General features: G+C 36.7%; 1 protein-coding gene across 1 annotated transcript; it reads left to right on the top strand.

The window, feature by feature from the left end:
• Positions 1–14,579: 14,579 nt before the first annotated feature.
• Positions 14,580–15,389, top strand: LOC118835354 (peptidyl-prolyl cis-trans isomerase A-like). Its single transcript, XM_036742547.1, has one exon. It carries the CDS (start codon positions 14,683–14,685, stop codon positions 15,178–15,180), a length of 498 nt encoding a protein of 165 aa, XP_036598442.1. The 5' UTR covers positions 14,580–14,682; the 3' UTR covers positions 15,181–15,389.
• Positions 15,390–15,777: the final 388 nt, after the last annotated feature.

Here is a 15,777-nt window from a genome sequence, read left to right as displayed (position 1 = left end):
AGGACTCTCTAGATTTCCTGGGAGCATCTCGGAGATCAGCCTGACCTCTACAGCAAGTTTTTAGGTTAGACAATTTTTTAGTCATATAAAGCTAGGTTCAAACAATATTAATAAATAAGGTTTTCTGAACAACTTAATTATGTATTTCCTATACTCTCCATCAGTTCATACAAAGTTTTCAAACTTTCTTTGAAATAAATTGCTTTGTTGTTTCTCATACTTTAATAGTATTCCATTATTTGTTTCCATAATTAATTTCACCTGTCTGACCAATTGATGGACATCTTCTTGGTTTCAAGTTATCTGTCAACATTAAAAGAACATGCTATAGCTATTTTGTGTAGATATAGAATATTTTTAAAAATTTCTTTGATATCTTTGGCAGATATGACAAGGTCAAAAGATATGTAAAGTTTGCTAACTTTTGGGGCACATTTCCAAATGTCATTCCAAAATGGCTGGACCATTTAATTCTCAAGTCTACTAACAATGTATCTATGTGCCTGTTTTCCCACAGTCCCTTCAACCTTTGTCATTTTTTTTCTTTTTGTTAAACTTTGCCAGTGAAATGGGTACAAGATCAAACCTCAGAATTGTTTTAATTTTTATTTCTTTAATTATTAATTACTTTTAAGCATTTTATGTGGCTGTAGGTAGATTGGAACAAAATCTGTACAACAAAATAGTGATTGTCAAAGTTATTTAGTATTAGCTTTAAAAAGGTGCATTGGAGAGGATTCCAGAAAGATAGCAGAGTAGGTGAGAAAATTCCAAGCTCTCCAGAGTTCCCCCACAATCAAGACAAAACAGCCCCCCAGGGCAAACATGGAGCAGTAAAAATAAAAATGAGTTAGGACAGAACAGTGGTCCTTCTGGGGTCCCAGGACCAAAGTTTGGTTCCTGTGAAGTCTAAACATTTCCAAGCTAGCTCCACTGAAACAACAAGCAGCAAGCCCTGGGGGGCAGCTGGGTTGGGAGGTAGCCTTGGTCCCAGCCAAAGGAATTTTTACCTTCCAGACAGCATGGGGAATTGGATGTCTGAGCAGGGGAAGATGGAGGGAACCTCTACTGACAAGGGACACCAGGCCCAGCTGTGCTGCTGAGATATTGCCCTAGGTGAGAAGGAACCAGCACATGCCTGGCGAATTCAGTTCCAGGCAAGAGGAGAGAACTGAAGGAGGATCTGAGGCCAAAGGCACCATGCCCCATACCCCGGGCCTAGAGACGATTATAATACTTAGCTGCTACAAATAAAAAAAAGAGCGGGCAAAGGAGAAAGAACCCAACTATACAAAGTTACTATGGGAATAGAGAAGACTGGGGCGGGGGGGAGCCTTCTTCAAAGGAAGATACTGAAGCAAAAAAAGCTTCTCCTACCTTAAAGAGTAATGCCAAATATTCACGCCCCCCCAAAAAAAAAGAATTCATAAAAGAATTTTTTAAAGGGCTTTAAAAATCAAATGAGAGTTACTGAGGGAAAAAATCTAAAAAAGTAAGAACAAAGCAAGAAAAAGAATACAATCATGAAAAGAAAGTCAATCAACTGGAAAAGGAGATATGGAGTCTTAAGGAAGAAAATGACTCCTTGAAAATTAGAATTGGGCAAGGGGAAGCCAGCTAAGAGACCAAGAAATAGTAAAACAAAATATAAAGAATGGAAAAATAGAAGAAAATGTGAAACATAAGAAAAACAACTGATCTAGATAGCAGATGAAAAGAAAACATAAGAATAATCAGACTACATAAAAGCTATGAGCAAAAAAAGAATCTTGATACAATAATACAAGAAATAATTAAAGAAAATTGTTCTGAAGCATTGGAACAAGAGGAGAAAGTAGAAATAGAAAAAAAATCCAATCATCACCAGTTGAAAGAGATCCTACAAGGAAAATCTACCAGAATATCATAACCAAATTCTGAAACCCCCACCTCAAGGATAAAATATTACAAGCAACAAGAAAAAAAAAAACAATTCAAAAATGGTAGAGCCACAATTAGAATCACACAAGACCTAGCAGTGGTGACACTAAATGACTGCAAGTGTTGGAGCACTATATATCAAAGAATAAAAGAACTGAGATTGTGACAAAAAATATCATACCTAACAAAATAAGCATAATCCTGAATGAAAAAAATAAGTCAATAAATTGCCAGACTTTCAGGATTTTGTTGCAAAAATTAGAAATTTTAACCAAGACCCAAGAGAAAAATAAGGTATACATCAATGACTAATTATAAGAGACTCAGTAAGGACAGACTGTTTACTTTTTATATGAGGAAATATAAAATGTACATCTAAGATTGTTAGTAGTAATTGGGTAGTTCAAAAGAAAGACTGGGGTAGATCTGAATATGATGCGATTCTAAAAAGTAAACCTGTTTAGGAAAAGGTAAAATGAGTAAATATCTTATTTAAATGAGATGTGACAGGAAGAGAAGAATTAGATGGAGGAGGAGGGCTGGTAGTTCTGGAACTCTGGGAATGGGTTAAAAAGGCAACAATAAATCTAAACTAGCAAGTTCTCTTTTGTTTTCTCTAATGTCTGAGATACACCAGTGGTCACCAGTTTAGGCCAAAGATTAACCCAATTCTCAGCAGATGGCTGGAAACCTAACGTCCCACATCAGTACTGACTCTTTCTTCTATGCAAATTTTATCATTTCTTATAGGAAAAAGCAAACAACATTGTTAAACATAAATCATAGAGTGCTCACAATTCAGTTTCTATTTCAGATCTCTTCCTATCATAATTTATCCTCATCCAGTCCACCTTGTTTTCATTCTCGGGTAAATGGATTTCCATGTAGGTAAATCTGTTTGTTACTATCTCCATTATATCTGCACAACTTGCTTCTTTTAAAAGAGGCATGTCTTCAATTGCCACATTCCAATTATAAGATACATCAACCGGTGTGGTCTCTAGGATGTTTATGATTTTTGTTTTTACCTCTTTGTGTCATAATTTCTGATTTACTTTGCTATCCAGACTTTATACCTTGTTCTAGAGATTGTTCTAGAGATATCTGTAGTCATTACACACACATACCACACACACACACACACACACACATTTACATGTGTATATGTGTGTTTGTGTGTGTGCATGTAGTTCATGACACTCTTGTTATTTTCTGCATTTTCACAATGCATCCTGCCATTTAGCCATTTGGTCTACTCCATGCATGTATACATGTATATGTCCTTCTTGTCATTCATTCATTCAAAGATTTATTTATTAAATTACCATATTGTCCTCCTCTGAAGTTCTATAACTTCTTATTGTAGGATCTGGGTGACTAAGCTGTGTAAGATTGTTCTAATAAAGCACGGTCCTGAGCACTTCTTAGAAAGCTAGAAAGTTTTCAAGTATAAATCTGGTAGCGTATTACATACCATGTGAGGATATATTTAAATATAAGGAAATTTGTCAGCACTTTTGGTCACAGAGTGATGAAATTTGGGCCAACATCACATGGGAGGCAGTGAGTACAATGGCAAGAAAGATGAATTTGTAGTTAGAGGAACTGATTTCAAATCCCTGCTCTGCTACTTCCTACTTGTATGACTTTGCACAATTCATCTAATCTCTCTGGTTCATATTTTTCTACTTTGTACAATGAAAAGTTCAGACTGGATGGCTTCTGACATCTATTTTAACTCCACATGAACCTACTAGACACAGAAGGGTCACAATTTAAGCCAATGTAGGGAAAACCAGGAGCTCATGGATCAATTTAGGTATTGACCCATATATAATGTGCTCCCTGCTAAGGAGGAAGATAAGGTACCTAAGATATAATTTTTTTGCTAAGGAGTTGATAACCTATTTTTATGGTTTTGTAATAGTTTTGAAATCCCTTTAGATAAGGTGGTCAAGCCTCTTGACAGACTCATTTTTCCAAGTTCTTATTAGATAGGCTCCTATCCTTTATCATGAGGGCATGCTTTTTAGTAACCTAAGCAATTGTCCAAAATGCAAAGTCCAATTCTTCAAAGTATCCAAATATCTGTATCCTAATTTATCTTTTTTCCTTGCAAAGCCATATTATTCAACTAGAAGAAGAAAGGAGAACATTACCTTCTGTGTGGAAGATCTTCAGTTTTGTGCTCCTAATTTCAAAGTTATTAAAAATACATCCCATATTTTTATGGCTTTCTCATTTCCTCCTACATAAAAAGCTGAATCCTCCTTTTTCAGGTGATAGATTCTAGAACTCTTGACAGACCCTTTATGATGTGTCAAATACACACAGCAAGAAACAATTTATTTCCTATAATCAGCATCATACAGCATCTTCCTTTTCCAATCATTTATAAACACCACTAAGTTTATTGATGCATCTTTCTGTTTATGAATCTACTCAAAAGCTTTCAGTGGTATGAGAAGTATATGGAAGACTGTTTGTGTATGACAGATTGTCAGTGGCCTAATGGCTTGAGTTTCCCCCTCTGTGGATTTTTCCTGCTATTGTCGGATATAGATGTCCATTTTTGGAACTAGTGCTCTAGGTTTCAGGGAATGTTTCCTTGTTTTTTTTTTTCATCTGTTTCTGGACCTTGACCTCAGGACTTCTTCCTGTTTATAATCTCAGGTACAAATGCCAGAGTATCAGTATTTGGGTCATACATTTTTATTCTAGGTATTTTGACTTTCTCTTCACTTGCAAGAGGCAGCCTACGATAGTGGTTCAAATTTTCGACTTGGTGCCAAGAAGATCTAGTTTCAAATCTTGAACGTGTCATTATCTGCCAGACCACAGGAAAGTAAGTCTATTTTTTCTCTTCTATGATTTCATAGAAATAATAATAGTTGTAGTACCTCTTTCAAAGAGTCATTAGGAGGTTCAAATGTGAAAATGTATATAAAGTATTTGTAACCTACAAATATTACTTTATAAACTTCTTTAGCCTACATGATCACATCAGGCCTGAAAGTCTGGCCTTATCAATTCCCTCTGCCCCTGGGGCCCCTTCGATTAAAGGATTGAGAGGAGAAGGCCCAAGGAGCCTTCTGTCTGGGATCACTTCATTTTTCATCCCTTTGGATTTAGCTATCATTTTTCCTTTCCTCCCTCCTTTTTCATCTTCCATTTGTGGGTTGTTTTCCATCATTAGACAGTAAGGTCCTTGACAGCAAGAACTGTCTTTCTTTTTCATATTTATATCCCCAGAACTTTACACAATATTTGGTGTATAGGCACTTAATAAATGTTTATTGTCTAAGTTATTATTGTTAATCCCCAGTGCAGAATGCCTCTCTCCTTTGCCCAAAAGACTCACCTAGAGGAATTTTATGCCAAAGATCTCTACCCCAATAATGCCTTCTTTTGGTTCTAAATGTGTCCCTTCTCACCAATACAGATACATTCCTACTCATCTTTCCTCTCTGAATATTTTCTGTCAATCCTTGCTAAGTCCTAGGAGAGGAGAAAAGGGACAGAAAGGGGAGGATACAATCTAAGCAAAACTAGTATTAGATACAGTGTTGTATTATGGGTGGAGTCCTGGAGTTGGAATCAGGAAGACCTGCCAAAGACATTTAATAGCTATGTAGCCCTGGTCAAGTTACACAGCTATTAACTGAAACTAAAGTTTCAGTTTGTTCTTGTTAAGATAGGCATAATAATTGCACCTACTTCATAGATTTTTGTGAGGCTTAAAAGAGATATTTTATGTAAAAGGGTCTGCAAATCTTAAGGTTCTTTGTGTTTGTTGTTGCTAAATATTAAAGCTTTGATGTCCGTGGAGATTATTGGCTCCACCCAAGTAGTATACAGAGGAGGAAATTTTGAGACCTAGAGAAGGGGAGAGATTCAAGATCCCAGTGATTATGCATGTGCACCTTTTCAAGCACAAGATACAAAGATGAAAAATGACCCAACCAATCCATGCCTTTAAAAGCTTTGAGGTGGGGATACTGAGTTACCCAACTAGCTGAGTCCCCTTTCAGGCAGCTCTGTCTACTCACAGCTTGTATTCTCTTTGGAACAGCCCTCTGTTCTTCCTCTGCCAGCTCGGGGTCTTCCCCTGCCAGCTTATTTTTTTTCTTTTTTCTAATTAAAGGGGCCATCCCTTGACCCACCTCTTAAAAAGACCTATTCACTGAATGGGCGTTACCTCACTCAAAGTGAGTACATGAAAAGACCTGAGACTAAAAGGGCCAAGATCTCCCATTGCATCCTGGGTCATCTCCAGTCATCCTGATGAATATTGGGTCACTGGATCCAGATGGCTCTGGAGGAGAAAGTGAGGCTGGTGACCTCGTACAGCCATCCCTCCCTCAAATCAAAGTCGACTGCAAACCATATCATCGTTTCCCTGATGTCATGGTCCCCTTTGAAAACGAAGGACAAACACAAACAACCTGGTAGGGATACTACATATATCCAAGATTGCTACAAGGTTAATGTGAAAAGGGCAAAAGGAAAAGGCCAGACAAGGGCACTAGCAAAATTTGAAGAGAAAACACTTTCAGCTAGGGGCTTCAATGAAGAGATGACATCTGAGTTGAGACTTAAAGGAAGAGAAAAATTTGATGGCCTCTGGAAAAGAAAAGAGAGGGAATAGATCAGGAGAATAGCTAGTAATAATGTAGATTGCATGAAGAATGATGAGAAATAAACTCAGAACAAGAAGGTAGAGGGTCTTAAATGCTAGACTAATGGATGTGGGTTTTTATCTTTTAATAGAGAAGCATTATAGTCTAATGGATAGAGGGCTGACATTGAAATCAGGAAGAGCTAGGTTCGAGCCCTGCCTCTGACACATATTAGCTGTGTGAATGGGGCAAGTCACAACTCCTTAATGACCCTGGAAACTTTTAAGAAGGAAACTTACGAACCATATAAGGAACAGAAGGATGACTGCACTTTGCCCTAATAGGGTTACTGTCTTTCACTACTAGAATGTAAGCTCCTCCAGAACAGGAAGTCTTTCTTTTTACTTTGTATTCTCATCACTTAGCGCTGTGTCTGGCAGGCACATAGAAAGAGCTTAATAAACTCTGGTAGATTTGACTTTAGACATTAAGCCCTCCTGCTTAAGTTACCTGTAAACTTAACAGATTGGCAAGTTGGAACATAGAGCCTGAGAGGATAAAGTACTACTCTAAGAATATGTGATGCATATAGGGAAAACAATGAGGCATAGGGAAGTAGATTTTGAAAGGGATCATTAGGGAAGGTAACTCTACTTATTTATAATTTGGATTGGTAGTATCTTTGTCTGTAGGGAAGTATTAAAGATTAACTTGGAGGTAAATCTTTTAATGTTGATTTAAAAGTTCATTATTTTCCTAACTAAACCAAGAGAAATAATTTTGTTCATTAATTTGTTTTAGAATTAATCATATATATTTAGAGTTCAATAGTTTAAGTATTTCAATCACCAAGAATTTAAGCACCTAAAATTTGCAGCACTTTTTTCAAACTGTCTGTAATGATTCAACTAGAGCAAAACAAAAATTTTACAAACTTTTAAAAACCATATTACCAAAGGAAACAGTCAAACATAATGTGAAACCTTGAAACAAAAATGACTTTGTAGGACAAGAAAAATAAAATGAAGTTTACCATTTTAGCAGGCCTTGAAAAGAAGGAATTGAAAGTCCTTCAGATGTCTAGTATAATATTTAACTGGAGATTAAAGCAAATTTTCTTTTCAACTGACAGCAGAGGAGCTAACAAGGCCATTGTTATGAATGAAGCCAAGTCTGGAACTACAGAAAGAAAAAAAGGAAGAAAGGAAGAAAGGAAGAAAGGAAGAAAGGAAGAAAGGAAGAAAGGAAGAAAGGAAGAAAGGAAGAAAGAAAGAAAAAGAAAGAAAGAAAGAAAGAAAGAAAGAAAGAAAGAAAGAAAGAAAGAAAGAAAGAAAGAAAGAGAAAGAAGGAAAGAATGAGAGAGGGAGGAAGGAAAGGAGGGAGGGAGGAAGGAAGGGAGGAAGGGAGGAAGGAAGGAAAGAAAGAAGGAAGGAAGAAAGAAAGAGAGGAAGAGAGTGAGGCAGGGAGGAAGGAAAGAAAAAAGCCAGCTATTGCAGGATAGTATTGTTACCAGATGAAAAATAAATGAAAAGAACATATAATTGTAGTGCCATTACTATTCAAACAAGAATGCAGTTTCATTTAGAATATAGCAATTTCACAATATAATAATTAAAGGCCAAGTGTGTAAGAATGCTTTATATCTGTGAAATGTCCTTCTCACACCAGCCCTGGAGAAAGATGGTGGAAACATTAGCCTCATATGGATGAGGATATGGAGATCCAGAAACATGATGTTACTTGTCCAAATTCATGTAGCTACTATTAAAGCAAGGTGTGAACAACATTTTGATTCCAAGTCCAGGACCCTTTCCATTATACCATGCTGGAGGGGGTGGGGTGAGGTGGGGTAGGGCATGAGAAAGAAAATAATATTGGTATTCATGATCATTTCAACTCTTATTTTTGTTTTTCAGTTGAGTTTATGTCATTTTCTCAAATAAATATCATATATAGGAAAAGAAAAAAAAGGCATCCACAGATTTTCTTCATATGTAGCCAAAAATAATTCTGCACCATTTTCTTAGCATGCATTTCTTCCCATTTTACTAAATATGATAGTTCTACAAGGTGATTACTATTTGACTGCATGAGCATAAATGTGATAATCAAAAGTCCTTTGCAAATGGACAATATAGAAAAATTGTTCAATTAGTTTATGTGTATATAGCTCTATAATTATGTGTTTCTTTAGCCTCCAGCTTTGGGATGACTCTCAGAGGAAAGGGAAAATATCCTGTCATCCCCTTTTTGTACTTGCTCTCTTCAATCAAATAATACCCACAGGCAAAAGTCATATGATTTGCCTACTTTCATTTGCTCTGAGAAATTGCTTTGACTACATTGTGTTCTAAAATGTTATGCTAGTGTGGTGTGTATGTGTGTATACGTACAGGTTTACATATGTACATTTGTATATAGAGATATACACATATATGCATTTGTATATGTATATACAAAGGTAGACAAATATGTATATAATATATCTGTATATTCAAAATTGAATGTCCAAAATTTACATGGTTGTGAACTGATGTAGGATGATTCTCAAACCATGTGAACATAAGAAATTATAAAAGTCTGACTCATATATTTGGATCATATATTCATCAAAATGGCAAAGCATCTAAAAAGATATGAGTACTGTTTCCATATAAATTGCCGGTTTTTCAGAAGCCATGAGAAGGAATGTCAAAACTCATTGACTTTGTCATTGTTTCATACTACAGTATCTACAACAGTAGATTTGTCTGATGTTTCTTTAATGACCAAGAAAATGGACATTTGGACCAAAATGTCGAGTCGTGAATAGTGGGGTTGGTGGTGGGGGGTGTGGAAAGCTCAGGTAGTAACTCTGTCAAAGTGCCTGGGAATCATCAATTCTAAATCTGTGCTGACAGACTCACCCCTCAGAAAATTTAAGTTCTCTTCGAGGGCTAACTAGAAATAAGAAAGCTACTTCAAAAAGCATTTCTTTCCATGAAGGAAAAGAAAGTGTGCGCTGAGGACAAAGGAGATAAAATCCTGGCCAATTAAACCTTGAATGTTAGATTACTAAAATTTGAAACTTGGCAAAAAAAAAAGTTTTATTTAGCAAGTAAAATAATATGCAAAATAGAGGTAATTGCTTGGGAGAGAGATGGCTTTTAATAAAGAGGAAAGAGAGTGAAAAGGTGAGGCAAGGTGGGTTGGTGGTTTTTGTCTTCTTTTGTTTTTAACATTGAAAGGTAATATTGGTAAACTACTTACTGGAAAATGTTATATACATACACAGAGATATAGATATAGATAACATTCATAATTCTGTTCCAAATAACAAGTGAACCCAGGAGATAGGGAATTTCGTATTTTGAGACAATGAAATTATAGCCATTTTCAGTCTATTCAAAAGGAAGAGGCTTCCCTGGTATCTCCTGTGCTCTCTCCTTAGCAGAACCAACCATTCTCTCCAATTCTGCTCTCTCACAGTCTGTGTTTCTTTCAAGTTCAAACTAAAACCTTCAGTTCAAAGTTTTGTAGAAGAATGAACAACTTTGGTATCTGTGGAAGGTACAATGACAATACCTCAACAATTATGAAGCTATCGTCTAGGTCAGAACTATATTACCTCAGTTTCAAACACATAAAAGCAAAATTCTTTTTTCAAGTCCTTTGATCCATCCCCATTCTATATTATTAATTAAAAAGTAATGCTTTGTTTTCAGGAGGGATCTTCAAAGGCAATTGAAAGAAATTGCTTTCATCAATAATTGAGTGGAGCTGGGAAGGCTATAAAATAAGATTTTTGTCTTGACTTTTTTATTCTCTTTGACATTATACCAATCCTTCAGCCATCCATTTTTAACAAAGAAAATTACTGTTAAGATTTTTGAGGCATGAGTAAGTGATACTATAATTCTCTTTCTCCAAAGCTAAGAAAGGCCTTATCATTTGATTTAAAACTGATATTCGTTTTCTTAATTGATAAACAGTTTCTGTAAGCATAAGAATAATTGATAAACCATTATGCATTTTTTACTTAGTACAAGTTGTCACCATGTTGTTTAGGGATGGGCAGCTTACTTTACATGGAAGCATAATGAAAGGAAGACATGTTATATTCCAGGGGCCATTATTAAAAACTAAACATCGCAACCTTTGTATGTTATCTTTCTTTCTTTTCCCTTCCTTGAATCCTGTGCAAAGAAAATCAAAAGGCAAAGTATACCACCTGTTGCAAACTCTGAAGCCAATAACAGATTAGCAGATGAGGAAACTACTATGTCTCTTCTTTCTCAAATGCAACAAACTGCTCCCAAGGCTATAGGTTGACTGAACATGAACTCGGTATGACTATGTTCTCTTCATACTATAAGAACTTATAAGGAACAGATCATATTTAAAAGCCCACTTTCTTTATGTACCACATTTTTCAATGTACCAGTTAATACTTCTCCATGCCTTAGCTTTTTGACAATAAATGGAGTAAAATATATTCTTACATTCTAAATTCCAATAAAGTAGGTTTTCTTTTTTTTAATACATTTTATTATGTGTTTGTCCTTTTGCTTACTTTTTATGATAGTGGGTTTTCTTGCCATGACACATGTTTAGGATTGTGTTTTCTAAAAATGTTTTTTTCCTCAAGTATTGAAGGATTAAAATATATTTGGATAATGGACTATCAGAAAGTAGTTACTATAAACTTAGCAACTAAGATTAAAATGTGAAATAACAAATTCATTCTATGAATACTTAAATATGCAAGAAGTATCATTAGTAAGGCATATGCTTTCAGGACTTATTTCTAGGTCTGGGGAATCATTTAACTGTCCCCATGAGCATATCACTTTATCACCCCAGAAACCAATAACATTCTGGGTCAGATTTAGATAATCAATATGTGACCTGGTGTAACCAGAATGGCCTTTGTTTTCCTTGAATGACTCAGCTTACCTCATTGAGCCTCTGGATGCTGTGGCTTGCTCTTCCGGGGCAGGAAGCCCAGAGAGCATGTCAGGAAGCAGAAAACTTCCTGTGTGATGAGTCATGGGGCTGGCTGAGGGGAGGTGTTAACGTCTACGCTAGGGGGAGGGGCCAAGTCAAGAACCAATCGGCCCTGGTCATTCAGGCGGCGCTTGATGATGTCAAAAACCCTATAAGAGGGGAGAGGACAGCTTGAAGAGCTCCTTTTCCCTTTTCCGGTTGGTGTGGGAGCAGCGGCAAGCAAGCGTGACTCTGGGCCAGCCCTTGCTCTCGGGCCAAGCCCAGATGTTGGTGACTATGAATTGTATTGGGTCTGTCTGTTGATATTTGTAACTTGTTTGTATTTTGGTTTTGAGGTTCGGGGTGCTGGTTTGTTTTTCCCCCGAACTAAATGAATGTTTTGAGCCTCAGGGTGCTGGTTTTTTCCCCTGAAGTAAGTCAATGAATCTGTATTTGGTCTGTCTCTTGATGCTTGTCTGTATGCTCCCCTGAACTAACTGAATGCTAACTGAATGGGGGCATTTTCCCCTGAACTAAATGATTGTTGTCTGTATGCTAACTGAATGCTGGATTAAAGTAAGCTGGTCAACCCCTTCACCGTGCTTTCCTTGTTTAAGCAGATAAAAAGAACCTGTGCTTTCCCAGCAGCTTCCTAGGTCCCGGCAGCCCCCTGGGTGCTGGCTGTGGGGGAGGGATCTTATGCCCCCACTGAAGCTGCTAGCTGGGTTGTTAAAACACCTGGGAGAGCAGAGGGAAGCAACCTTCTCTTAGTGATTTGAATTTACATATGTATTATATACAATATTCCCACTATATATTACGTAACATATATACATATTTAAAAGCAGAGATGTTTGGATATAGAAGAAACATTTGTCTAAATGAAGCTTATGCTGAGAAGGGCATTAACCTCTTTATTCCATTAATCATACTAACAGGAGACAAAGTAGCATACTAATGAATATAATAACAATTTAATAATAGATTTAATTACAAATATTGAGTCATGGCATGGCACTAATAAAATTGAACTTATATATCTCCATTTAAAATAAATTTAAAATTAGAAGTCATGAAAATATTAACATTTTGACAGTACACATTTTTAAATTTCATATAACTTAATAGTTATTTGTTCATTAAATAACCCTTTCTTTAATGCCTACTATGTATTACTCAACACTGTTATAAACACTGAATACATAAAACAAAAATCTTCAAGGAGCTTATAGTCTATTGAGAGGAAACAACACAAAAATAAAACATTAAATACAAAATAAATGCAATATAAATATGAGAAGACACCGGCAATGGAAAGGGGGAGGACAAGACTAGTCACTTGACCTGGGGTTCTAAGAAGCAAAGGTGAGGAGAGAGTAAGGAAAGGAATGAAGAAAGAAAGAGGAATGTGGGTGAAATGCTATTTATGAGCAGCAGCAACAAGACCAGTTTATCTAGAAAAGAGTATGCCTGAAGGAGGGCCAGATGTAATAAGCTTAAGAAGGCATGTTTCTCCTCAAGTTACAGAGCTTGATTTTCTAATGTTTGCTTAGTTTGATGGCTAATCTCGGCTGTCCCCAACTTTCCCCAGTCATCTGAATTAATTCAAACCAGGGGTTCCTAATCTCTTTTGTATTATGGATTCCTTTGGGCGTTTGGTGCAGGTGAAACCTCTTATCAAAATAACATGTTTAAATACATACAATAAATAGGATTACAAAGGAAAACAATAACATGGTAATGAAGTTATAAAATATTAAAAACACAAACACACAACTTCCTAGACCCCAGGTTAAGAGCCTTTGATTTAGATAGTTAACAAACTATCCTGTATTAAGAACACTACTTAATTCTTGTGAATCATCTAATTCAATATCACTTTTATACCATTTCCTTTTTGTGAAGATTGTGAAACTGTCACATTCCTTTCTTTCCTTTGTCTTTCATTCTTCACAAGTGATAACCTGATCTCAAGTGATTTCTTTCTCACTTTTTTAACTTCCTTTGTCCTTCACTTCTCTCTTGCCTAATCTTCCTGAGATATTTTAGAAAAATATGTTCTCTTCCTTATCTTTCTGCCTCTTGCACTTCTCTTTGAAGGGAAAAAAAAAACTAAGCACTGAATGTGGGCAGTCAGCTATTTCCTGTTTAGGCCTCTTCGACCTCTGCAAGGCAAAGTCAATTGAAAATGGGTCTATTCATGGCAAGGCCAGTTTTAGGATAAGAAGACTTGGCAAAGAAAACCTGCTTTTGTAGCTGATTGCCCACATGACTGATGACAGAAATGTTTCAGTCTGGTTATCTATATGTGAGAGAACATAAATGTTTCAATTTGGTTAGCCTCGAGAAAAAATAATTTCTCATTCCTAGGAACAAGGAGATAAAAAACTTAACCAATGCTTTATTATACTCTTCTTTGAAGTCTAGATGACTCAGCAATTAACCTGTATAAAATACTGTCAGTAACTCCATTAAAATCAGTCTACAGCATGACTATACGACTCGCCTAGCCCCATGGCTTTGTCTTTTTTGTGTTCATTACTCCATCGTGTATTTCTGCCACTGCTGGCACAACTGAAGATAATAAGCATGGGTAATGATAGCATCAAATTTTTTATCAGAAAAAAGACTACAAAAATACTTGGAATATCGTATACAACAAATAGCCAGTGCCATCAAATCAGCACCTAAATCTATTCAAAATGTCTGGGAGCCTCCTATAAAATTTTCACATATGAAATTGACCTACTTTCTCATCTTTCTTAATTAAAAATTTTTCCCACATCCAGCCACATTTAAGAACAAAAAATTCCTACTTAATTTTGTAGGGTTTCTGCTTGTCTTAATTACCCAGTATTTCTTTCTAAAATGGTTCATTTTCTCCACTAAAATCTTGCTCTGCCACTTTATCATATTGTGGCATTCACCGTGGGTTCTTGTAGGCTATGTCAGAGAAGTCCAATCATTGGAAGGTCCTCTCAGACTGAAAGAGCTTCAAGTATGGGCTCAAGTATGGGCCACTCAAATGATGATATGTCTGTTGTAGAAATGAGTTAAATTTGGAAACACGGCTTTGCAGACGCCGCTACTGGGAGACCTCGTCTGGGTTCCCTCCGCCGGACGCCGATCCCTGCCGCCTATTCCTCTGCCGTCGCGCCCAGCCTAGGCATCTGTGGCCATGGCCAACCCCAGCGTGTACTTCGACATCGCCGTCGATAACGAGCCCCTGGGCCGGATTACTTTCGAGCTCTTTGCAGACAAGGTTCCAAAGACAGCAGAAAACTTCCGTGCTCTGAGCACTGGAGAGAAGGGATTTGGTTACAAGGGATCCTGCTTCCACAGAATCATTCCTGGGTTCATGTGCCAGGGTGGTGACTTCACACACCATAATGGCACTGGTGGCAAGTCCATCTATGGGGAGAAATTTGCTGATGAGAACTTCATCCTGAAGCATACTGGTCCTGGCATCTTGTCCATGGCAAATGCTGGACCCAACACAAATGGCTCCCAGTTTTTCATCTGTACTGCTAAGACTGATTGGTTGGATGGCAAGCATGTGGTCTTTGGCCAAGTGAAAGAAGGCATGAACATTGTGGAAGCCATGGAGTGTTTCAGTTCTCGGGATGGCAAGACCAGCAAGAAGATCACTATCGCTGACTGTGGACAACTCTCATAAGATTTTTTGTTTTGTTTTTTGTCTTAACCATCAAACCATTCCTGTAGCTGGAGAGAGCACCTCCAAACCCCATCTGCTCTTATACCCTGTAATCCTTGTGCTCTCACTTGCTGCAATTCTCTTTGGATTTCATTTTCCTTTTTCCTTCCACAAGTCTGGCTAGACAACAGAGTTAAGTTTATGATTATGAAATAAAAACTAAACTTCAACTAGAAAAAAAAATAAATAAATTTGGAAACACTTATCACCAGCTCTTTAGTCTGATGGAAAAACAAACAAAAAGCGTTAACAAATTATGAAAGGGATCTTTCATAGGCTTGAAAGGCTTGAAATGGGCTATAATCTATGCACACAAAATGTTGAAAATATAGTTTCTTTAAATAACATTTTCAATGCAAATGTTCAGCATTTCAGTTGAATTATGGCCTATGTCTCTACTAACAAAACTACCACTAGTGTAGCCTGGGATTATAACTAGAACTGATAACATTTCTCTCAGTAAATATAATGTTTCAAACAATGGCCTCTTGTAATATCATACATTTATAAATGTTCATGCCTTATGTTTATTAAACCAATGATCTTTAAAGTTTTTGG

This window comes from Trichosurus vulpecula, chromosome 2 (assembly GCF_011100635.1).
Source record: "Trichosurus vulpecula isolate mTriVul1 chromosome 2, mTriVul1.pri, whole genome shotgun sequence".
Taxonomy (NCBI): domain Eukaryota; kingdom Metazoa; phylum Chordata; class Mammalia; order Diprotodontia; family Phalangeridae; genus Trichosurus; species Trichosurus vulpecula.
Note: the sequence above shows the minus strand (reverse complement) of the source record. Positions and strands in the feature narration are given on the sequence as shown.

Bases quoted from the DNA above. Each gene is read 5' to 3' on its own strand.
- LOC118835354 (XM_036742547.1), top strand. From the start codon at position 14,683: ATGGCCAACCCCAGCGTGTACTTCGACATCGCCGTCGATAACGAGCCC.